Source organism: Haplochromis burtoni, unplaced genomic scaffold (genome assembly GCF_018398535.1).
Source record: "Haplochromis burtoni strain Fernald_Lab_line unplaced genomic scaffold, NCSU_Asbu1 Contig_774, whole genome shotgun sequence".
NCBI classification, from domain to species: domain Eukaryota; kingdom Metazoa; phylum Chordata; class Actinopteri; order Cichliformes; family Cichlidae; genus Haplochromis; species Haplochromis burtoni.
Window position 1 is genome coordinate 109,819 of NW_024583135.1, and position 25,271 is coordinate 135,089.

At 42.5% G+C, this 25,271-nt stretch overlaps 1 protein-coding gene across 3 annotated transcripts in view; it reads right to left on the reverse strand.

Moving 5' to 3' along the window:
- kcng4a (potassium voltage-gated channel, subfamily G, member 4a) overlaps positions 1-25,271 on the reverse strand; it is a 54,677-nt gene that overhangs the window by 20,109 nt on the left and 9,297 nt on the right. The window contains exons 1-3 of one of the 3 annotated variants that reach the window (XM_005950339.2): positions 8,148-8,728; positions 5,651-6,250; positions 4,905-5,546 (exon numbers count right to left, since the gene is read on the reverse strand). In XM_005950339.2, the coding sequence (XP_005950401.1) occupies positions 4,905-5,546; positions 5,651-5,758 (750 nt within the window). In that variant the 5' untranslated portion in view covers positions 5,759-6,250; positions 8,148-8,728. Of the gene's footprint in view, positions 1-4,904; positions 5,547-5,650; positions 6,251-8,142; positions 8,729-25,271 lie in introns of those variants that run through there. The other 2 variants (XM_005950341.2, XM_042215610.1) reach the window with 2 other exon arrangements.

Here is a 25,271-nt window from a genome sequence, read left to right on the forward strand (position 1 = left end):
CTACAATGTAGCTGCCATCACCAGTGTGTGAATGGGTGGATGACTGGATATGTAAAGCGCTTTGGGGTCCTTAGGGGCTAGTAAAGCGCTATATAAATACAGGCCATTTACCATAACTGTGCAACTCTTATGGTGCAAATGCTATTTTTAGATCGCTCCATGTTCGGGTACAAGCACTTGTGCATTTATGACAGGCTTGGATCTCCTCTGATGTGTTACAGCACTGACCCTTTGGGAGAGGAGAAAGTCACAAGGACTCAGATCTGGTAATTAGGGTTTGAGGAGTGGCCACAAGAGCAGTCATCACAGTTCAGGCTGTTTCTCTGTCTCTCTGTGCAAGTTTAAGGTCCACGGTGACGTTGCCAACACACAAGAGCAAGCTCACAAGGTCGAAAGGAAGACCTCCACAGAGCAATCAAAAAATACCAGCTGCACGGGGAGCAGTGCTTCAAATCACACCTTGCCTTTATATACCTACAATAAGTGTTGGGGAGTAACGGAGTACATGTACCGCCGTTACGTATTTAAAATACAAAATATGAGTAACTGTATTCCGTTACAGTTACCGTTTAAAAAGGTGGTATTTAGAATACAGTTACTTTGTTGAAATAAATGGATTACACTGCGGTACTTTCCTGTTTCATTTTGTCGCGGGTCAGGACTGTTTGGTTTGTTTGTTCTGTTGTTCCAGGCGGCAGCGTTACGGTTGCCATGGTTACAGGGTGACGCTCTCTTTGTGTGTTTCCTGGTGAGCGAGCTCCTTTTTGTTGTTTTTGTTGTGCTAAGCTAATAGGCAGAATGCTACAGCCTGATGGGCAGTGTAGTCCGTGCTGCAGGGAGAATGGACTGCCATACTCGTTATGAGTCTGTGAGCGAGGGAGAAGAAGGAGAGTGGAAAACTACGAGTTGTCATCGAGCAGAAACGGGAGCTGGAAGCATGTAAATATAATAATAACCACTGCAGCCAAGAAGAGTGCCTGACGAGCCCAGCTGTAAGTAAGCGATTAAGACTCGACTGTACACCGTGTTCCTGTTTTCCTCCAAAACAATAAGTTCCATTGAAGCAGCCTTTCAACGCCTCTCTCTGTCTCAAACTTGACCCAGACAACAAAGTAAAGCTAGTTTTCGGCTACGAGCCCGACACGAACTCTACGTATTAGTCAGAGGTCCCTTTACTACGGTTCGGAGTCGCGGACCTTCAGTAATCGTAATAAATCACAGCAATAGTACATCCATGTAGTTGTAAAAAGCATGATAATATATTAAGTAATCCAAAGTATTCAGAATACGTTACTCTCATTGAGTAACGTAACAGAATACGTTACAAAATACATTTTGGGGCATGTAATCTGTAATCTGTAGTGGAATACATTTTAAAAGTAACCTTCCCAACACTGCCTACAATATATTCTTTGATACAAGATCAATTTATTATCTTTAGTCCAAAAGATGCTGTTGGCATCATTTGTATACGAGGCATGAAGCTCAACTCTTGTTCGGTGTTTTTCGACATGATCAAAGATGCATTGTTGAATCATATGAAGGTTTCTTGCATCCACTTGCGTTTTTGTGCTTTCTGTCAAAGTGTCACAATTACAAACATCCTGCAGAAATGACATTGATTTCAGAATCACATTGAAAGTTTTTACATAATACAAAGCAGAGATACATGCACACCCACAGCAGGAGACAGAAGGATGAAAGAGTGGTTATCAGTGGGACTGGAGCTGAGCTGTTAGCTCCTAGTGGTATACTGCTTGATAGACGAGATCAGCTGAGGACAGAGAGAAACACATTACACGGACAAAGGGGAGCAATCAGAGGAGAAAAATTAAGTAATGTTTCTTGCCGGGTTTTTTCTACCAGAAACTTCCTCTCTTATCTCCCTAAAGCACATTCTTTCTCTGTCTCTCCTTTTCTCCTTCACTCTATTCAGCCACCTAGTCCACAATCCATCTTTACTTTACGCTATCTCTCCTTCACATGCCTTAGCCAAACAGAAACAGGCAGAGAAGGTGGATGAATTATGAGTGGACGAGGGAATTTCAGCCCACTCCGGCACATAACAGAACAGAGAGACAAACGGCAGGACTACGTGAATTAAAGATGACAGGAACCCTGCCGCTGCTTGCTAGCTGGACGCTGCAGATGGAGTTCAATGCAGCTGAATAGTCTGAACCTCCGGAGCATGCAGAGGGAAAAACATGAAAGCGGCAGATGGATTTGTTTACTTGTAGATGGAACTGCCATCCTCTTTCTAGGAATGAGCGCAGACATGCAAACACATGCCTGAGTGAACGCATACACCTAAATGTCCTTACGTCCCACAACATCCTCCCAAAGGTGTGAGATGTCAGACACAATCATACAAATCTCAGATGACCTTATAACCCACACTGCTGCCTCAGGGCATCGAGACAAACACTCCTAGTTACACTAACTCCAGGAAAGAGTTTCACAAAACTTTGCACTGGCTGGAAACACTGTTACACCAGGAATCAATACGGCGTGGTAATTGCAAGTGCGTGTGTACGAGGGAAGGCTGCGTGCAGCCTTTCAATGTCTCCGTCAGTGCAGCTGTGCTTACCTGAGGTGAATATCAAGCAGGAAAACTTCATTTACCATTTGCATAAAAATGCTACTGTAATACTACACATCAGAAATGTTATGCTATTCAATCTCTGCTTGCTTTTAAATCCTGCTGCATTTCTCATTCGTTTCTGCTGGACCTTTCACTGTCATCACTGCATAGAAAATAAAGCTACAGCAGCAACTGAAGCCACTGCATATTTCCACTTAGGACAATAGTAATAGGTTTGATCTATCACATGCTCTAAAAGGTCCATATCGAATGCATAGCAGCAGACCAGGAGACTCGATCCACTCCCGAGCCAAAGCTCTTGTCCATCTGTGTTCCTATGACTCTCACTAACTACTGGACTCCTCTTGGCAGGGCTCTCAAAATCCTCTCTTCAGCCTTTACAACTCATCAAGTATTCTGCTGTCGGCCTTCTCCAGTAACACCACCCCCTCCCTGCACTCGATCTTTTGGCTGCCTGTGACTGCTCGTATCAAAATCAATACAGGGATGCTGCTGTACACTTCTTGAGGAGTTTCCATTGAACAGGTGTGTCAACTTACATACATACATACATATGTACTGTCTTGAGCCTGATACTCGGTTAAAGTTGCTTTATTGTACACCTGAACCTGATATGCAGGGATTATTTTGAACTGTAACTGGACTGGTACTCATGTAGTGCCATAGTGGAGCTTTCTATTACAAGTCTCATTCACCCAGTCACACATACATCCATGCAGAACTTTGCCTAAGAACTTTCTAACACAGGGGGCAACTCTGATTTCACCAACTTGCCCAAGGATACTTTGGATGTGGGCTGGAAGAGCCAGAGATCGATGCACTGTCCTTCTAATTGGTAGGCAACCTGCCCTGCCACCTGAGCCACAGCTGCCCAGTTGTGAATTGTACTGAGCTGCTCTAGAATAAGAATGTGGAGCTGGGAACGAGCATGACAGGTCTACTTCAAGGACACCCGGCGTATGAAAAATGATCAAGTCCTGAATGGGGGACATGCTGCTGTCAGACGTTAGTCATGAGCCAACATGAGACAAAAGAGTAAATGTGTGCATAATTCAGAGAGCGCTGTATCAGTTTCAGTGGATGGGCTATTCTGTGTGCAGTGATAGTGCATATATGTGTTTTTTACAGCGTGTCTGTTGATGCACGCGTGTGTGAGTCCGTCTACGTTGTCACATACAGTATGCTCATTTCATTATTCAGATACTGGACAGGCCTCAGTGAGCAGCTCCGGCTTAATTATTCTGTGCTGCTACGGGTAGACAGATCACACACCGACACTGCAGCGTCCCCCCAGAATATTGAGGAGGATAAGATGACAGCGAGTTTTATAGTTTAGAATTTTCACTTTTGCAACATCAGCATTTGTCTAAGATGTTCTCGCTCTTGTTTTTTGTTGTCCTTCCATCCAGAGTGGAGTGATATAAAAACAGTTAAAAGCAATTATTCATAAACATGCAATTATGTGTGCACAGACCCCGACTTGCAAAGGGCCAGCGTATAGCCTGCGTTTGGGGATCATCTGGACTTTATAATGGAATCTATCATCACCACTAATCTCCACACCTGAGCTGCAGCAATGGCAAAATGTTTATTAACCAAATATCTCCATTAAACACATTTAATGTTAGTTTCCAGGAAATAAAGGAAGTGCTAGTGATTATGTCTTGATGAGCCTTCATTCTAAGCAGTCACGATCACTCACATGATAAATCGCTGACAGACAGAGCTGCTTTAGGACTCTCTCTACAAAATTGTCATTCATGGCTCTTTTGTACTAATCTGACTTGGATTCTGAATTTCCGCTGCTAATAGCTACGCTTGCAGCAGGCCAACACACGCTTGGTCACCAGTGTTGATTTCACTGGCCGGTCATTTTCCTCAACGACCAAAAATAACAGGCTGAAATGTACTGACCCTTTTGTGAGTGAATAAAAATGAGATGAAAATATTCTGGAGAGACGAGATCCAATCAGAACTAATTAAGTTCTGCAGAAGACGGGAACTAGCGTCCATGCTCCCTGTCTCACGACAACGTGATAAAATATCAATGCATGGGAGGAAGAGTGGAAATATGGGCACATTTCACATTCAATGTCAAGGAAAAACATGACAAACCTTTACACTTTCCATTTTTGTCAGCTGATTCAACTTTAGATCTGGTGTACTGTACTCTTACCATATTTAGTTGACTAAAACTACACTGAAACTAAAAGAATTTAGATGCCTACATCATGACTAAAACCCAAAAACTATGACTGAACCTAAATCAAAATGGTCACAATCAGCACTGTTGGCCACTCACCCTGTCCTCTTCCTCTCTGAGGTCTGGCATCGTGCTGATACATAAACTGACAACAGTCACGGCAACCATGATCACCGACAGGCAGGCAAAGATCTTCCCAGGTAAGCCTGACTGTGGGTTTTCTACCATATCTCTTAGCCAGTTCATCACTTTTCTGTATTGTGTTTCCTCCACTGTCACCCGCTGCATGGCGTTTTTCTGCCTGCGCTCCTGCCGACGCCTCTCTTTCTCGTGCACTTCCTCGATGCGTGTGTACATCTTCCTCTTGCAGCAGCGCTCCATGTACGCCATCTCCACGCCCCAGTAGGTCAGCTCATCGTGCAGGGAGAGGATGCACATCTCTCGTAGCAGTCGGAGTTTCCCTGCAGCCAAGAAGTTGAGGATAACCCTAAAGGCGGATGGTGAGCGGTCGAAGAAGAACTCCTTGCGGGCTTCATCGTAGTCGTCACAGATGCTGGCGATGTCCTCAGGTGACCTGCAGCCACAGAGGCGGCCAAGTCGTGTGAGGGGAAATTGCTCCAGTGTGCTCCAGGGGAAGGTGTAGCGGTTTCCACCGACATTGATCACTGCCAAGGAAGCATGGTCGATGGACAAGAGGTCCTCTGGCCGACGGATGAACTGAGCTCTTTGGTAGTACACACCCTATAGCACGAAGAATGAAACGGTGATCATTGTTATACAATTTGAGAACTTGTTTAATATAAAACTTCCCTAACCGTTAAATTTACCAGCAATCGTGTTCATACCTTGATAGTCTCAGTCTCTGGGATCTCAGTGAATATGTGGTCGAGACTGCTGTCATCACTGACGGACAGATTGCTGAAGTCATGGTTGGCATTGCTGATGATGGGCATGGCAGCATTCACAGAGCACTGTGCTTCGATTGGAGAGTGGACAGCTCAGACCAGATAGCAAATACAGAGAGAGTCTGCAGACAGTGCCCTCTGAAAAACTTTTCAGTCTCAATAAACATCAGTTTTTCTGATTAACAGATCTGAAAAAGTTTCCCTGCTACCGTAGGAAAACAGAAGAAAGAAAAGGTGCAGTGCTGTTTTCCTTTTTTTGGTCCCCAACCAACAGAGCGTCATGAGGTAAGAGGTCCGCAGCAGACTGAGTCTGTGTACCAGACTTCAACATCAAATCAGTGGGTAATCCTGTTCTGAAGCCAGTCTAGCAAAGGCAAGCCTGAATAAGAGGACTGATCACTGGCTGATAGCTGCAGAGAATGAGCTGCATGAGGAGCCACATTTGCAGTGCTGGGGTGTTTGGGGAACTGAGGAAGATCCTCTGTGTCACCACAACAGGATTAGGGAGGGTCTAAACCCGTGGTGGCATCATGCAGGCAACTGAAAGAGAGACAGAGAGAGAGAACTGTTAGAAAGGAAGCAAGGATGGACTGAGATTAAGGCATATATGACAACACAGAGCAAGAATAGGAAAGACTGAGAACAGACCCAAGACTGAGAAACCTAAAGGAGACTGCAGTGCTAGAAGCTCCTCCCTCCTCTTTCACTTCTTTTCAATGAGAAAGAAGACAGTCACATTTGCTGTACTGCTATAAATGGCCCGTTGCTGAATGCATAGGCGAGGAATTTTTCGCTCATGTTCACATTGAGAGAAAAATGATCTGTTAAAAATGAAAGACTAACAGAAGAAAAGAACATTCAGGTTCACGGTATGATTCACACTCAGAGTACGTTATTGGCCGTGTGCTTCAGTGTCTGTTGCACAGCGCAAGGTCCAAAATGTTTGCCGTTGGCAAAACAACTTCCCTGAAACTTACTGGCACTGTTAGCTGTTAAAGTTGCCCAGAATGGTGAGTTGTGTCAGAGCTCTAAAGAGTTATAGTTAATACTCTGATTTCAATGTGAGCCCTCTTATTGTGTTATTTGACATTTAATTGAATTCAACAAACACTCAGATAATCCTCTGTAGTTTGTTTTTGTATCCTGTTACTAACAATACAGCTGCCTTATATTTGGCTGTCCTCCACTTTTCTCTTGGCAGCTTTTGGTGTGAATAAAATGCTACAGTGACATTTCTTCAAATGTCCCAACAGTTTAGATAATCCTAATTTAAATTTCACAGTTTTCTACCCAGGACCACCAACACTAACACTGCAGTATTGTCATTGTTCTGCTTAGTATTCATGTAAAGTACATACAGGCTTATTGAATGTGTGAATGACACTTGGACGAACTGGATCGTACCCAAGTGCTTCGGTGCTTCAGATGCAGGAGGATAAGATCCTGTTATTGAGGAACCAATAAATCAGTTCTGTCAAGGTGCTGCTATTTCATTTCCACCACACAGGAAGAGGAGAGAATGATAAACTGTAGTTAACTGATCTGTAATGGATGTTCCCTCTTTTTTCCTACTGTAAAGTTAATTGAAGGAAGCGTTTACACTGTTACTATCAGCTACTTTTGGTGCAACAATAGACACAAATCCAATAGGTTAGATGGTCAGTCAGTTAAAATGAAATTCCTATTGTTGTGTATTTTCTTTAGAATTCAGTAAGCAGAGTTTTATTGAACATTGTGACATTTAGAAATCCTCCAATTAACTTATGAAACCGGCTAAAAGTTAAAGTTGTATTAAAATGAGAATACGTACAATTCTGTTTTGTCTTTTAGATTCTTGACTCTGGGAGTTTCCTATTAAGTGGCTGTGCTGCATGCAGCATTCATTCAGGGAGCTTATGTTATATTCATAGTCAGTCAACAGTGACTGCGTTTGTCAGGAGCTGCTGGAGAGGCAGGGATGCTTTATGTTCAGCAGGAAAATCTCTCTCTGTCTCTCTCTCCCCAACTTGCAAAAGCACACACTGGGAAACATTTTTACGCCCTTATCTCGAATAGATCTCTAATTAAACTCGGTTAAATCTGTCGCGTAATTACGATCATATAACCAACTCTCGGTTGGAGGATTGTTGCAGAAAAGATAATAATAATAATAATAATAATAATAATAATAATAATAATACGACCCCGAAAGTCAAATGTGGTTTGAAGGACATTTTAAAGACCGTAATCTTACAATTGATTCGAAACAACTTCATATTTTGGATACACTTAGTTCCAAATAAAACTCTCAAACACAAAGTGTGATCATTTGTCCTCCTCTGTGTTACAGTGTTGGCGAGATAAAAAGAGACTTGTATTTCATTACAACTTCAGACAAATGTAAAAACTACAAACAAAACCCCTGCAGACGTCGATACAACTTATGAGCACACCTTACCGTCCTCAGCCCCGCGCTCATTTCAGACGGCCGGATCGATTTTGAGTAAAATCCCTCAATGTCGCCTCTCAATTCCTCCGATCATTCAGCGCCACGTCAGGGAGTCAGCGGTCATCACCAGCCACCACATGTCACAATAACAGGGACGCCTTTCCGGCGTCATCCACTCCGATGGAAGGCGCGCAGACAGTCTGAACATACCGTTGATGGGAAGCGAGTAAAGGTTTGGAGCACTGAAAGTGTCCCGTTACAGCTCGCGGAGCGGTGCTGCAGGAGGAGGAGGAGGAGGAGGAAGAGCACGGGAGGAGGGAGTCGGCGCTGTGGTGCGCAACAGAGGAGACCGTGGATAGCTTACCCAAGTTCAAGTGTGCGTAAAGGTGACAGCAGGTACACAAGTGACCGGGAAAAGGCGACTGTGTGCAAGTTCCAGAATACACAAAGGGGGCATTTCAGCAGAAATGCGGGCATCGGGTGGCTTTTGTTGTCCGCTACCTTTTACACAGTGTGTAATTCAAGGACACTGAGGAGATGCTATCCTCCATGTTTCCTACCCTGACCGCTTCACGCGCAACAGGGGGCGCGGTTCGCCCCGGAATTACCTTCACCAACACATCTGAACTCGAGCTCCAATTCAGACTCAGCTTGCAGTCAGCTTGTGTTTTATGTGTAAATAAGACCAAACTAGTGGCTTTAAAGAAAACACAGCAAGACAGAATATTTCACGTTACCTGATTTATCAAAAAACACAAACATCTCTGTGCTGTTCTGATGAGGTGAGCCTGTTTGCGCTGCAAATTGGACGGTCGACGAAGAAGGTGCTGTCAGAGTGAAATAGATTTTTTATAAATATTTTACTTGAACTAATCTTATAATTCAATAACTGATGGTCTTATTGCTTCCTATAGTTTACTGCTGTTTACTACTGGAAGATATGGGTTATGTAAAAAAGAAGAGTCATTGTAGGTTGAACCAGATGTTTGAATTACTATTTAAAGCCACACATAAAAGAGAAAAACTCGCCGGTGGGAAGGACAGTAATAAATCTTAGTAACACTGAACAGCTGGACAAACTTTGGACTGCGTCACAAGTACATAAATAGATGTGAGAGTTTAAAACTGCCTTTGAAAAGTGTAACTGTTCCAACAAAACTCATGCAGTATAATTCAGACAAGGTGAGAGTTCAGAGAATAAAATATCATCAGGCTTGTTTGCATCTCCAGCCTCAAACTTTGTCCTTGAGAAGCAGCTCATTGGGTTGTGTGTGCCTGAGGGAACTGCTAAAACAAGCAAACACTTTGGCCAGTCCTTTATGCCATCTAACAGAGCAGACAACACATTAGTGAGGCAAGAGATGGAAACTGACGAGGTAGGCAGGTGGTGCTCTGTGTGTGTGAGAGACATTCAGCTTATTTAATCCCTCCATCACTACTCATTAACCTACAGCACAGGAGGGCTGGTTAGTGTATGCAACATGACACTGATCACACATGCTGGGCTAAGAGTTCTGTGTTTTCTGTTTTGGTTGTTTTTATTCCTGCACAGCTGAACAGATTAGGCACCGCACTGTGACTGTAATGCAATATAACCTTTTAATGCTGTGTGTCACTTTCTTTTGCTTTATCACACACGTGAAGACAGAGAGAGAGAATCACTCGCACACCCACATGGACACATGGAGGGTTTTCAGTCTCAATTTTAGCACAGGTGGTAGACAGGGAACACCCAAGCCTCTAACATTAAACCAGCTAACATCTTTATCTGCTGCACTACCCCCTTGTATCAACTCATTCTTCCCTCAGGTCACTGTTATTTTTTTAATCTCTCACACACACACACCTGCAGCTGTCCACCATCCGTCTCACAAACGCCGCAGTGCTAACACAGACATGCACACATGCATGAGAAAACACAATGAATACCACAGCCCTGCTGGTACTAATAGCAAGCTTCAGTCTGGCGGATTAAGACTTTAATCCCTCACAGGCAAGCAGGGTTGAGATGAGATCGCTGCAGCCAGCATCCAGGGGTCTGATCAGCAACGGCATGAGGTGCGTGCAGGAGAGAAGCAATGAGTCACTGGGCTATTTCAAAAATAAATAAATAAATGTTTGAACAGATGCTTTCACACTGATGGCTACCTGGAGGTCCCACACGATGGAGTTGTCAAACTTTTCCACCCTAAAAGCTGCCTCTGTTCTCTGTCTCTGCTCTGATTTTACAGTCTTTCTTCTCTTTCTTCTCTCGGTGATTCTCCAACCAACTTCCCCCCCTGATATTTGTTTGATCTCAGTTCTACCGAGTTTTGATCAGGTTAACTGAAGGTGGGAAAAGACAGAATGCCTCTATGCACACAGGATAAAGACCAGTGAGGGGGGGCTAAGAGAACTGAGTAAAAATAGTCTCAAAATGATTAAATAAAGGAGAAGCATGAAGGAAGCCATTTGGTGGAGATGTCATCTGAATTTCAGGAGCGGGACCACTCCTCCTCCACGCCCCCTCTGGCCTCAGCCTATAAATCGCAACCTCGCGTTACGATTTGGCGGCAGCGTATTCTGTCAGTACATTATTCAGTTCGCTTCTCAGGCAGCTGCTCGCCTTCAGCAATTTAACCAAGACACCTTCCGGGGCAGTCCCGATCAGGAAATCTACTGCTGTCTTCTCTCTCCTGCAAGTTGTGTGGCGCCCCGTCATGTCCCACTTCCACCTGCATAGTCTCAGCCCAAAACGATTCAGCCCTCGCGCCGTCCCTCTGTTCTCTCCCACTTGACCCCAGCTCCCGTACCAGAACCTCTAAGCCCACAATCTCCACCCCAGCATGCCTTCGCCTCACGGTTCAGACAGGCGGGGCAGGCCCATCACGCACCTCGGAGGCCGCACCATTTGCCACGACTTCTACGAGTCCAGCTGTTCCTTGCCTCAATGCCGCTATATTCACTGCTGCTCCTTTTGTGGCGGCGGCCATTCCCGCCCCGAATGCCCCCTCAACCCCACCAGCCTCCACCCCATCCACATTCCGGCACTAGAAGTTGCCTCATTTAAAAAATAAATAAATAGGTGCTTCACCCCCTTGATGGCTCCCAGTCATACCCCCTCCCACGTCACCACCAGCTCACGGATTATCCTCTCCGAGGTCAGTCTTCTCCGAACTCAGCGTCCCTTCGTCGGAAGAGAAACCGCGGGACCTTTAACATCCCCGGAGTTCCTCGGGATAACCCTCGACACTGAACGTTTCCAGGCTGTCCTGCCCATCAAAAAGCTCAATCGCATCACCCTTCTCCTCCAAAACTTCCTCCTCGCTCTCTCTTGCTTCAAACAACGGCTGCTCTTCCCGTTGGGACGCTTAAACTTATCCCTCACTTGCTTTCACCCGCTACATCCAAACCGCCACTCCTCGACTCCGCCATGCTGCATAGCTCTCCCAGGGCCGAATCGCGTCTCTGGCAACTTCTGCTCGCTAACTGGAACGGCATCGCCTTCTTCTCCAACGATCAGCTGCCCCACCCCGACGACGTCCTGCTCTTCACAGATGCCGCCCCTTCTGCCGGCTTTGGGGGCTACTACGGCCGAAGACATTCAGAGCCTTGGCGCCCTACACAGAGGCAGCCCTCCATTTTCAGCCACGTCTTTCGAGATCTAAACCCCAGCATCGCAGAACTCATCAGCATCTCCCAGAGAGCGATCATAAAATAGCCTTGCAGCAAGCACATTGTTCTCCTATTGGACCGCTCGGAACACGTTCTATTCATCGCATCACAACTTCAACCTGCCCTTTCCCCGTCACTTGACATCGCAACAATTGCGACTTCTACATCCTGCAAAGGAATCCCTCACCACTTAATCGAGCTCCTGGGTCGATGGTCATCACAAGCCTACCTGGTATACATTCACAACATTCTCCAAAACCTCCGTTATGCCCAGTCTTTGCTCCTGCAGGGGATGCTGTCTTTGGGGGTTCTGCCCGGCCCGAGAGCCGTTTCCAGTCCCCTTCAAGGCCTTCCCCAAACCGCACTTCCTCATCCCTCGTTGCTCATCGTTGCCAAGGGAGTGGTCCCTGCTAGTGAAATTCAGAAAACAGAAGTAAAGCACTGACAATGCAAAATATGTTTGCAAGAGGGCAAGGAAAGGACCGGCTGATGAAACCTATGGCTGATGTAGGTAGACAGCATTTACATAAGGTCCATTTCAATTAGTGTCTCTAACATCTGAGTTTGTATGATACAAAGATAATCTTGTTGGTTTCTTTTCCTATGAATTAAACATATACGCAGCGTTTGATCCACCATGTTTTGCCTGAAACTGTCACTGTGGACCAAAAATTTAAGAGCAAAAACAAATCCTTTGGTTTGCACTTGTCTTGTACACTCTCAGGCAAAAAGAAAAAGAAACCACAACAAAGAAAAAATAACAAGCAGGCTCGTGTATATTTGAAGATGGAGACATGAGGAATCACAGCAACAGCAGAACACTCTTTAACAGCGTTTAGGCCCATTGACCTTATTAGCTCTGACATTGCACCACGCGTGGTTTGCAGCTTGTAAGACTATTGGTGTCCGACCCACAACAAGAAAACATGTGATTTTATTCTTATAGGCTTTTAACATTGTTGGTCTTTAATTGTAATATTTGAGAGCAGCAGTAACATATTTATTTCACACAGTGTTTTATCAAAGAACCTCCAAACATACCAGAGCACAACTGACAGATGACGTTATTTTTGGCATAAAAACCAAGGTGTATCAACAACATGCATGTTTGTTCGTGTAATTCTTGTTTATATATTAAACACACACACAGACACACACACACAGAGTGGGTGGAGAAGAGCTGTGTTTCATAGAGTCAGAGTGCTCGAAAGAAAAAAACATGACATTAGATGAAATCCCCGATTTCAGGGTCTGGTCATCGTTGTCTTTAGATTAGATTAAGCTGGACTCATCATTAATACTGTAATCATTACTAACTTCAGCCTCGTTAATAATAAGTGAAGGCGGATTCGCAGAATTCAAATGCATATTCCTAATGTAAAAATATTCAGACCTGCACACCCTCCAGTGGGCGAAATCACTCGAAATGAGCCAGCGTTGTGTTCGCTTCTCGGGATCATTTATATTCAAAACAGGTTCATAGCTTATCAACAAGGCTCCCTACTGACTTCAAAATCCTATTCAGCATAAAAGAAAATCCTATACAGCGGACCGCGTGGTAGGCAAAGCTCACCGCTGTCTCTGTTTTCGCCGTGTGTCCATCCCTGACATTAATTTAAATTTCTTCTTTTCATCCCACTTCGTTCACATCCAGTTAAAGATTCCAGTTTGGTCTGTCTTCTTCTGGATCCAGCCCACATCACTAATTTACTTTTAAGTAATTAAAGTCAGCATTGGAGGAATATTAAGGTAGGTCAAGTAGTTAATATTCAGGTTAACTGCAGGGCCCTCTGAGGGGCTTATTTCAATTACAATCACTAAGCAAAGTTGAAAGGGCACTTTGTCACTCTGCCAACTTTTGAATGAATCTTGGTAGTAGTAGTTTTTGCGTAATCAGCACTGACAACATACCCTCGCCAAGGTGAGAGCCTGAGGATTTAAAATAAGCAACCCATCGGAAACCTCCACCCTCATCTTTTCTTCCCTTCTTTTCACAGGGAAGCTATCTTTAAAAAGACTGCTTCAAAACTATCAAGCAACCACTGGAAAAACACTCAACACTCAATTTGTGTCTCAGCTGCTGGCTGAAAGCTTTGCTTCTGCATATTGTAAGAGCCCAGAGATGCAAGAAGCTGCCATCACCCAAAAGAGGAGATGTAAAAATGCAGAGATGTTGCTGTTCTTGGCCCAGAGAGATGAATGATCTCATTCTGGAGCGATTTCTCAGCTAAAAAAGGCAAAGCTTTGAAATTACTTTTGACCTGTTCCTCAATCTTGGCTCATATATTCCCACTGCTACATTCCAGATTTTAGAGATGATAACAAATCAAGTAAAAGCACTCGGGGAGTCTAGTTTTTATGTCCTTGATGACGGTGTAACCTGCAAAATAAATAATTGCCACATAAAGTTTGCAAGAGTTATCTGAGAGAAGTTACTGAGGTGTAGCCTGTTTCATCAGAGCTTCGGTCAGAGGTCGCCAGCGGTGTTTTTCCACCCCTCTACCGTGAGTTCATCCCTGAAGGTTCCTTTCTAAAAGGTAACCAACGAAACAGTATCTGGATGGTTGGAAACACAGTGACTCTCATTACACTCTCAAGCTCTTACGTGGGTATTCTTCCCTCTTATATCTTGTTACAGGAAACACAATACACAGTAACCTGGGATCAAAACAGAGCTCTTAATACAGTGATAGCATCTCCGGCAAGAAGAAGAAGAACCTAATCTAGCCAGGTTATTACCTGGCTAATTAATTATGTTAATTAAATAGATACTGATTCTTTGAGAGAAGGAGTTAGTTGGTTTCACAACTCATGTCGTGCCTTTAACATTCCCACACATTAGATTCTTTCTGTGTTCATCAGTATTATGAAGTTGCTACTTGAGGAGTATGAAGCAGCAAGAAAGCTTCTCAATGCACACACACACACACACACACACACACACACACACACACACACACACACACACACACACATAAAAAAATAGTAGAAAACATGGGCTTCTTGCTAGTTTCTTGCTTCATTTCTGAGGTCAGCACGACTCTTGAATGGATTTTCAAACTCTGGCAGTGGTGCACGGATTCACACATCCCTGAAAATAAATCCACACATGGCTGCAGGGATCGGATACTCATGCAAAACTTACTTTTCATGTTCCTTGTTTCTTGCTTCAGCCTATAACACCATTACATATTACATATTCTGAGGACATCATACCCGACAGCGTGGGCATAATTGTCATGCACCAATCTGCATATCTCTGACGTCATTATGCAGCTACTATTTACACTCATGATTTAATAAAGTGGAAGAAAAAATATGGATGTCAAATGAATTCATATCAAGCTGAACTATACAGAATAGACTCAATATACATAAAACTGTGCAAAAGTCTTGAGCCACCCCTTCTCTCTGTCAGGGAGTCAGACTTTAGTGGTCATGAGCAAAAGTTCTCACAGTTTTCTGAAGGTCTTCCATTGTTTTCATTTAGACACCTAAAGGCAACTAACTCAGGGAACAAACCAGTGTTGTGTCTACAAAAAGCAGACAACGTTTTAAACAACTACAGGAAATAAAGTGTTCATTTTAAAATATTGTATGTAACTAATTTTGTTTGACATTGTGACTCAAGAACCATGAACAGAGAGTCTAGTTAAACAACCTGAAGAAGGAGAAAAGTAGAAGAGGTTTCTTTGACAAACAGCTGCTGTCATGGTTCTGGGTCCTTTTGATGCAGCATTTTCAGTCTCTGGTGCTTTGGTGACATTTTTTATTATGTCTATTCACTCGCTGGGCCCACGCTCTCATTTTAGGTTTGGTTAGGTTTTTGGTGGTAAAGGTGAAGGGCTTGGTCATGCATTGAGCTGCGGTTTGGGGAAGGCCTCGAAGGGGACTGGTGGCGGCTCCCGGGCCTGGCAGATCCTCGTGTACGAAATAGAAGTGAAGAAGTTAAAGAACTGAAAAGGGGAGGGAGAGTGGGGCACGTGAACGCGAATGAACGGCTTGTAGAACTGCGAGAACATGTATAGATGAGAACTGGAAGGAGTGCGTTTGGAGGCGTGGCCCCGCTCCTGAAACTGCGATAAACATACAATTCTTGGTTACAATCCTGTTACATTTAGTTTCCAATTAAATCATCTCCAATTATTTAAGGCTCATGTAGTTCTGAGTTTCTTCCATGTTAGTTTCTTATACATTTAGGTTCCCGTTGTGTCTTTGTCCTCTGTGTCCCCTCCGTGTGTCTGAGTTTGTGTGGGTCTTTGTGTCTTGTTTCCCTTCCATGTGTTCATTCCCATGTTTCCCCAGCCCATCATGTCTCCCTCCTGCTCTCCCTTTTTCCCTTCTTTTTCTTGTTCTGTTGTATGTTCCTGTGCCATGTTGGGAGTTTGTGTCTTTATGTTCCTGTTTTATTTTGACAGTCTTGTGGTTCATGTTCAGTGTGTTTAGTTTTGCTTCCTCTGTCTCGTTTTGTTCATTTGTCTCAGCTGTGTTTCCCATGTGTTTCCTGTTCCCTCGTCATTGTATTGTGTATTTAAGCCTGTTTCCCTCAGCCCAGTGTCGCGTCCTCTCTCATTCCTGCTGTGTGTTCTGCTCTCTAGGCTATACTATATGAGTTACACGTATTATAATATATAGTGTAGTATCCTATCTACCGATTATGTAAGAAATATATATACATATATATATATATTTGTATTTTTTTTTGCTTATTTTCTGATTATATTGTTTTATGTATTTTAATATGAGAGGCCTTTAGAAACTGAGCTCAGAGGAGACAAGACTAGGTTAAGGGTGACAGGTTGCCCTGGCAACAGACCTCAGAAAGGGGAAGTTATTGCAAGCTGTACAGGAAGCTAAACAGAAAAAGAGGAAGCTACTGACATATAAGAAGCTGTTTGTATCGAAACTGAAACTGTGTGTGACGTCTGAAGTACTAAAATAACACCTATATGAGACTCATGTTGAGCTTCTAATGTTAGAGTTTCTGTAACAGGCTTTGGGCTGTGCAGGGCTCTCTCTCCCGGAAGATGATTGAATAAAGAATTATAAATGTTTTGACCACTCTGAGTCGGGCTTTCTCTGTTCTATCATGGGGATCAAAGAATCGGGGCTAATAGTTTCTCCTCGTGTGTTTGTTGTATGTTTAGGTTCCAGAATTCCAGTTTAGTTTAGTGTCATTTTGAAACACCTGCACACCAGCAATAAAGCTGTATTTTTGAGTTTCAGTCGTGCCTGTGAGTCGGGCATACTGCACAGCCAGGATATGACATATGTGCAAACACCTGCTAAATCACATTTCTCTCTGGTTACCTATTAGCTTACTGGAGGTGTTGCTGCTGTTCTGTGAACAGGGTCAGACTGAACACAACCCTAAAAGAAGCATGTCTAACTGACATAAAAAAAAAGGCCAAAAGTTTTCCTCGAGAAGGTCATCTGATGATTTATGCCACTGCCACTGGAGACGGCTCCAGATACAGGGGATTATTTTGCCCTTTTAAAGTGGAAAAAACTTGAAGTGAGCTCTTAATTTTGGTTCAGCAACACAGTACCACCACCATAAAATAGCAGGCTCAGGATACCCAGGGAGCATATGGAGAGGGCTGCTTGCTGGTATTACGACAGCGACAGTAACTGATAACAGCGATTTAACAGGCTGATAACCTTTGAAACAGGGGTTGGCTTTGAGGGAGGAAGGTAGTAGGTTCCAGCTTTTACAATATATACTTTTCTTTGCAAACTAGGAGGTACTTACAAGTTGAAAAATCTAGCAAAGAATAGTTGCTTTCCTACTCAGTTCTTCTCCTTTGTAACAACAAAAGCTTCAGTATATTGAAGAATTGTTCGTGCACCAGTGAAGATCATATTTTCTGTTTGCTTGGTTACAATCCTGTTACATTTAGTTTGGGCTTTGCATGTAAGAATACCCACATGACTCATGTAACTTTGTTATCAGAAACACAGTTAGGTGAAGAACATTTTAATACTAATGAGGTTCACTGGAAGTTCAGCAACGTGATTGGGTATAATGTGGCACTGCATTACAAACAAGCATGATTCTCTTGTGGAAATCACTTCACGGGCTCAGGGACACATTCAGGAGTCATGGTCTGTGAACACAGTTCACCATGCCATCCACAAATGCAGGTTAAAGCTCCGTCATGCAAAGAAGAAGAAGCCATTTGTGAAAACGATCCAGATGCCACTGTCTCTTCTGGGCCAAAGCTCATTTAAATTGGACTGAGGCAAAGTGGAAACTGTTCTGCGGTCAGATAAATCACAATCTGAAATTAGTTTTGGAAAGCCTGGATCCACGTCCTCTGGATTAAAGAGGAGAGAGATCATCTGTTTAGTTATCAGGTCTCAGAAGCCTGTATGTCTGATGGTGTGGAGGTGCAGAACTGGCAGTTTGTACATCTGGAAATACTGGAAGGTATACGCAGGTTTTAGAGCAACACATACATCACCTGCTGGTATTATACAGTTCATGTACTGCTAATACTACAATTCCCAGAATGCTCTGTTGGTGTTTTGGCTGCAAATACAATTTTTATTTAAGAAATGAATTCCACTGATGTGTTATTTAATTGGAATTTCGATTTTGCATGTGTGCAATATTAAGTTATATATACGTTTATATAAGTTATATATATTGTTTAGTATTAAGCTTTGCTTGTTCCATACTCAGTTTTTCAGCAAAACTTGTTTGAGTCCATAAGAAAAGATTCCTTGTTATATTTGGAGGAAGATTTTTTTTCAATGAATATTAATGTTAGCCCGCGACTTTGATCCAGTTTTGAATTTTGGCCCACTGTGTGTTTCAGTTTGACACCCCTGTTTTAGAGCAACACATACATCAGGTCTTTTTGCATGGTTCAGCAACACCATGCTAATCGTCATACTGCACTGAAGAGGCTTGACTCTGATCCTGACCTTTCACCTGCAGAAAACATTTCAGGCATAATGAGACAAAAATACAACAAACTATTAAGCAGCTAGAATGTTGTATCAGACAAGAAAGTTCAAAATGACCTGTTTTTCTTAAAATGGCACATTTTCTTTGTTTAAATAAGTGATGTGTTTTCTATGTTGTATTATAAACAAAATACAGATTTATTTGCAATTCAATTTTATTCATACAGCGCCAAATAATAACAACAATCACCTCAAGGTGCTTTATATTGTAAGGTAGACCCTACAATAATGCAAACAAAAAAGAGAGAAACCCAACAATCATATGAGCCCCTATGAGCAGCACTTTGGCGACAGTGGGAAGGAAAAACTCCCTTTTAACAGGAAGAAACCTCTGACACAACCAGGCTCAGGGAGGGGCGGGGCCATCTGCTGTGACTGGTTGGGGTGAGAGAAGGAAGACAAATCATTGCACTCTGATAAATTCTGATTATAATAGGGTTATTATTTTATTGTGTGCATTTGTGCTTTAATGGTTCAGACAAAATTTTGGAGAAGCATGGATCAGGCCTGTCGTGAGAGCTTGCAGACTCAATGTTATTACAGACTCAGAATAGTAACTAACACCTTAATTTATTATGCAGCTTTTAAAGTTAATAGTAAGGTGAAAAGTACATGTTCAACCATAACTTTTCAGCTTTTGATTATCATTAAAATCATATCACCAACCATGCATTTCTTAACTGCTTATCCAACTGTGGTGGTGGAGGGGTTAGATCCTATCACATCTGGACAGGTTGCAAGTCCATGACACTGCAAGCTTATCTCTAATCTAATAAGCAGACATATGGTGTGAAATGTTACATAAACATTCTTCTGTCATGTTTGGCCATGTTTGCCTTTGGCTGCAGTGCGTGCCGCTGTCTTTCCAGTCATGTGTTTGCACTTTTCTCTGTTTATTCTGGGCAGCATGGTGTGTGAGCATTAGCTGCCCTCATTGTTAATCAGAGTGTCCCCTCTAAACATGTCAGCATGTTATAACACAGCTTGAGAAGTCATATTTTAAACTAACTGCGCCTGGGTTTGGAAAGGTGAGGAAATACAGACAAGTGAAATCAGTCTCCGTGACAGAGAGGAGAAAAAGAGAAGACAGAGTGCTGAGAAGGTGCTGGTAGAAGGTGAGGACTCAGACGAGTTTGGGTTATTGAACACCTCCATCACAGCACAGCGTCCAACAGTACAGCATACGCTCATGTTGGGTTAATGTGCGACTTATCACAGGCCCCAGCTTCTTACTGTAGGTCTCACTCATTTGGATGGAAATGCATTAAGTGTAGCTGGCCTGCAGTCTGGCTCACTGTGACAACAGCGTGTGTGTTATTATTACAGCCTTATCAGTTTGGTACTCTGCTGCTGCCTTCTCTGTCCCGTTTGCTCTAATGGGATGCACAAAATTCAGTATTTTGCCGTGACTGAAAAGCCTGTTTCTAACACTTCTTGAGCATTTTGATTTGATAGTGTTAAACGCCTACATCATCTGTGGACACAACAAACATAAAGCGAGTGAGTCACCAGACAGACCATCAGCATCATCATGAAAGTGATGAGTCTCAGTTAGCGCTACTGTCATTATCCTACGATTCGACTTTAGCTTTTGAGGTGTTTTTGAGCCTTTTGTGCAAATATACTTTGTGAAGATCTTCAAGGCTGTCCCACTCCTGTTTGAATCAGTGACCTTTATTGTCATTATACAAAGTAAAATGAAATTCAGTTCGGCTTTCTCTAAGGATAAAAGTAACAATAAATAGAATGAATAAATAAAAATAGGCGAGTTATTAAAGATAAAAATAGACTTAGCTGGAAACTTAAGCCACACAAACAGAGAAGAACAGCAACATTGTAGAGTGTTTATTTGAACAGTGTAATGTGTCAATAAGAAGGTCAAATGTCTACAGTGCCACATTGTGCGTTTGCATTGAAGTTTCTATCCGTGTCATATATGCAGTCAATTGTGTAGCGTGATGAAAACTGGGGTGGTGAAAGTTTGAAGTTTGTATTATTTTTTGGGTTCAGTCTTAGCTTCACACCAGCACACGGCTGCAGGGATCAGCACACAGTGCCGCTCCTCATTTCTTCATCTTTTGTTGGGAAAGCAAGACATTGGTGCAATGATTAGTTGGAAATGTGAGACGGTACATCGGAAAACAGTTTGTAAGGCAAAAGCACAGTTTGTACGCTTCTAACAAGCTTGAAAGTCAATGTCTGGCATGACCATCTTCCCCTTAAGTAAGAGTACTTGTCATTTATTTAAGAGTCTTCTAAAACAGTTCTCCAGTCTTCTTAAAGGACATTTGGTGTTTTTCGATGTTGGGACCATTCAGGTGTACATTTACTGCAGTGGCAGTGTGTCTGGGATCACTGTCATGCTGAGAAATTAAGCCATTGCTAATCAGACACTTTCCAGATGGCATTACATGATAGATTAACATCTGGCTGGTACTTTTCTGTCTTCACTAATTCCACCAATTCTGACAAGATCTCCAACACCTTTGTCTGAAATACAACCCCAACCATGGCGGAGCCTCCATATCCATGCTGCAGACGCTCACGGTCGTAGCTCCGTCCCACCCAGCTCTGTACTGATGACAATTTGGATTATTGCTCCATATGACCTGTCGACATTGACTTTCACTCTAGTTCTGTATATTATAATGCAGCTTTTATTCAAAACACATTATAATTATACAACAACAACAGCCATTTTCACTGTTTTCCTTCCGTCCTAAAAAAAAGACGATATCTAAATAAAAACTAATGCATGAGGATAAAAAACGATGCGCTGTATAGAAAAATAAGAAACTTTGCTATGTGGAGCAACTGTCACTGGTAAAAACATAACAGTCTTTTACACTTTATATTTAGTCAGTTTTAGGTTTCGTCTGCTACGACAATGATATTTGGTACATATGATCGACTAAAACTAAGATAATTTAGATGCCTTAATTATCGTCACGTTGCAGCGACTGTTGTTGTGATTTGCAGCTGTATAAATAAAACTGAATTGAATTGGAATATAAAGGTTAACAAGCAGTCAGTGTGTTTTGTCGCCATTATTATTTCACTTTGCTTTGTGGTATAACGTGCCCTGAGTTGTGAAAATATAGTTCCTCTGTTTTTATCCTTTGATAAGATCAACAGGAAATGTAATCTTAATGGCCTCTCTCTTTGACGAGATCCACTCTCCCAGCACGAGAGAGTGCTTCCCATAATGATATCGACTGCTCAGGTTCCACATTATACCTGGGACAGTGCTGCTCATTAACCTGCTGATTATTACGCACCAGTATCAGCAAAACCCAGTAAGAAACAAGTTTCTAAAGTTATAAATTAAACTGACATTTACGTAAAGATTTACAGTTTTAAAGCTAAGCTTTGTGCAAAGGTGCTAAGCCGAGCCCATCAAAAATGCAAAACACATACATGATGGAAGTCTGCCTCCTTTAAGCACTGACACTCTGACTGTGGGGAATATGTTTACGATGCACAATGTGCGAATGTTGAAGGAATCAAGGACCTCGCTCTTGGTCGCATCCCATTACTTCTACGCTTTTCTGAGCCGTGAGGACATCAAGATTGATCTCTGTAAGGTTGGTGGTTTAACAGCAGACGTTCACATGAAAGTGGTGAAAAAGGCTTACAGAGGTAAAGGTGATCCAGAGGTGCACAAGATGACGACGTTAAGGGGGACAACTACCTTTGAATCAGGCCTCACAATATTTCCGAGCACACCTTGTGTTTGTGGATTTGAGATTTGTGGGACGCTTCAGTCAGCAGTCACTAAATTCCTGATGAAACCAGATCGCTTTGTGAGTTTCTGAGGCCTTGAGACTTCAGAGTGTGTTTGCGTGTGTTCACCAGTAAAAGGACACGCACACGTGTCCTCATCAATACATTCATGACTCTAGCTCTGAGCCGAAACTGAAACACTAGTTAATCTAAGAAGAGCAGAGTGGAACAGGCAGAGGCAGACACGTCAGCCGCAAACAGAATAACAACACAAGTCAAAGGTGGTAAAAAATAAAGACGTCTTCCTCTCAGTCGTCTCTCACCTTTCTTTGTGACTCTTTCAACCAAACAGTACGATCAACTGCAGCTTCAACACCAATTGGGACAACAATCAATATAATTCAAAAACTCCTTCAGCTCAGTGGGTTTCTGCTTGAGTGAAATGTTTGTTTTGAGGCCCAGCCATCAATAATGTATCATACCTTACATATAGTCCTGTTTTAAAATTGATTGCGATTAATGGTCCAAACAGAAAGCCTTGACAGGAAACAGGAGAGTGGAAACGATTGATCCGAGTTTTGCCTTTCTTTTGGCTTTCTTTGAGTGCCTTTGTGAAGTGTTCGTTCTTTGTCCTAAGTTGACTCCAGCATCATAGATCAGGGTCCTGACCAAGAGTTCAGATGTGTAGACCTATCTTACTATTTGCATAACCTGATGCACAACACCTGTCACCATTTGACACCCTGGGAGTAAGAATGGGATCGTCCTCTTTTTGTATGCATGACAGCAGCTTTTGAGCGTGGGAACAATACGTGTAATTTTGCCTGTTTGAAGTTTGCTCTTTCAAACTCTGGCACTGGAACTCATCAAGGAAACAATGTTTAATGCCTGCAGAGTTTATGAGGAAAACAGCTGTGCATGCATGTGTGAGAAGAAGAGCTCGAGTGATAAAACAGTCCCCTCAAATGTACACGAGGTCGCTCACGCTCCTTTAATCAGTCTTTCCAGGTTTCCTTTTACTCGCTGCTTTTGTTCTCATTTACTCAAATTACACTGTGCACACATCAAGCAAGGGCATATTTAATTATAATTAACCTATGATTATTGTTCACTGTTGAATGGTACAAAAATGCTGCACAGCGCATCAACATATGGATGGGCAGAGCTATTCTAGGGAGGCAGCTGTTCTGCCACAAGACTCCAAAGAAGGCAAACTCGATGGTTCAGCAGAGAACCTACTGTTCACAACGAGTGTCAGAAAGCAAGAAAAGAAGAAGAGGAAAAAGAGAATTTTAACAACTTTTAATGATGTCCTGGTATTTTTTCAACGAATGTCTATAATTTCTATTCCTTTTATCCTTATTTACAAAACAAACGAGGTCTTGTTCCTTTTCCAAAGTAAACAATATCTTCAATTTTATAGGATGCAGTAATTGGCTCATTTGTAACCTTCTGGTTTACATCTGCAGTTTCTGATTGTTCGCATAGACAATCAAAAGATGCAAATGCAGAATAATGCATCATGTTGCTCTAGTTTAATCAGTGGACTTTTTATTTTTCTCTGTGGATATTATATGAAGAAATAAACAAGCTGGCTGAAAGTCATGTTCAAATGCCAGCGGAGTTCCTTTCAGCGTGTGATTCACAACTTTTCACTTTGAAGAGGGAATTATATAAATATATACATATTTATGTCTATACTATATATAATCCTGCCCTCCTCCCACTCAGAAGCTTCTGCCCCAACATTTGTCACTCATCATGATAAGCTGTCTACATTCAATAAATGTCTAAAATGAGGCAAAAATAACAAAGTAAACCAAAAATACAGTGAAAGAACAAAAGTAAAAAAACCTGATCTCCTACATACTTATCAGCATATACAGTGCTGTGTTCCTGAGTTCCTATTTTTTGCATATTTGTCTTACATGTTTCAGATCATCCACTTCAATGTTAGATATTGATGACCCAGGTAAAGAAAATGTTTTATTTCATTATGAAGGCAAAAAGGTGATCCAAACAGTCCCGACCCTGCGTGACAACAAAAGAATCGTCAGTAATCAAAATAATAACAGGTGGAGCAGGTCATCTGCTCACTGACAGGTTGGTGGTTTGATTCCTGGCTGCTCCAGTCTGCATGGTAACACATCCTTGGACAAAGATACTGAACCTTACATTGCTTTCTGATGTTTTCATTGGACGGCGAATGTCAGATAGAAAACATCAACCTGTGAATGAGGCATGTTGAATAAAGCACTTTGAGTGACTGAGTACAAAAATGCTTTATGTGAATCAGTCTGTTTAAAACTGATAAGCTTGGCAATAAGGACTCAAATCAGTGTTTTGTGATAACAGGCAACAGGCTTTTCACATTGCTGTGGAGGAATTTTGGCCAAATCTTCTTTGCAGAATTGCTTTAAGAGCACAAACGGCCTGTTTAACATCACACCAAAGAATTTCAATCAGTCTAGGCATTTATTGGACCACTCCAAAACCATCATCTTGTTAGGGTGCCTGGGGCGTCGACCCAGTGTTTTGTGTTTTTGGTTCTTTGGTTTAGTTTATTTCTTTAGATTCTAGCTTTCTTTGTTTTATAGGTTATTGGATTATTTTAAGTGGAGTTTCTTTGTGTGGGTTTTGTTACAGTTTTAGTCTTCTGGTTTTCTGTCTGTGATCCATAGTTGCTGTTGCCCTTCGTCAAGTCCGCGTCTCTGTGTTATGTTTCCTGTTTTGCTTCCCCTGTCTCGCTAGGCCTGATTTGTCCCTGCTGTGTTTCCCTCCTGT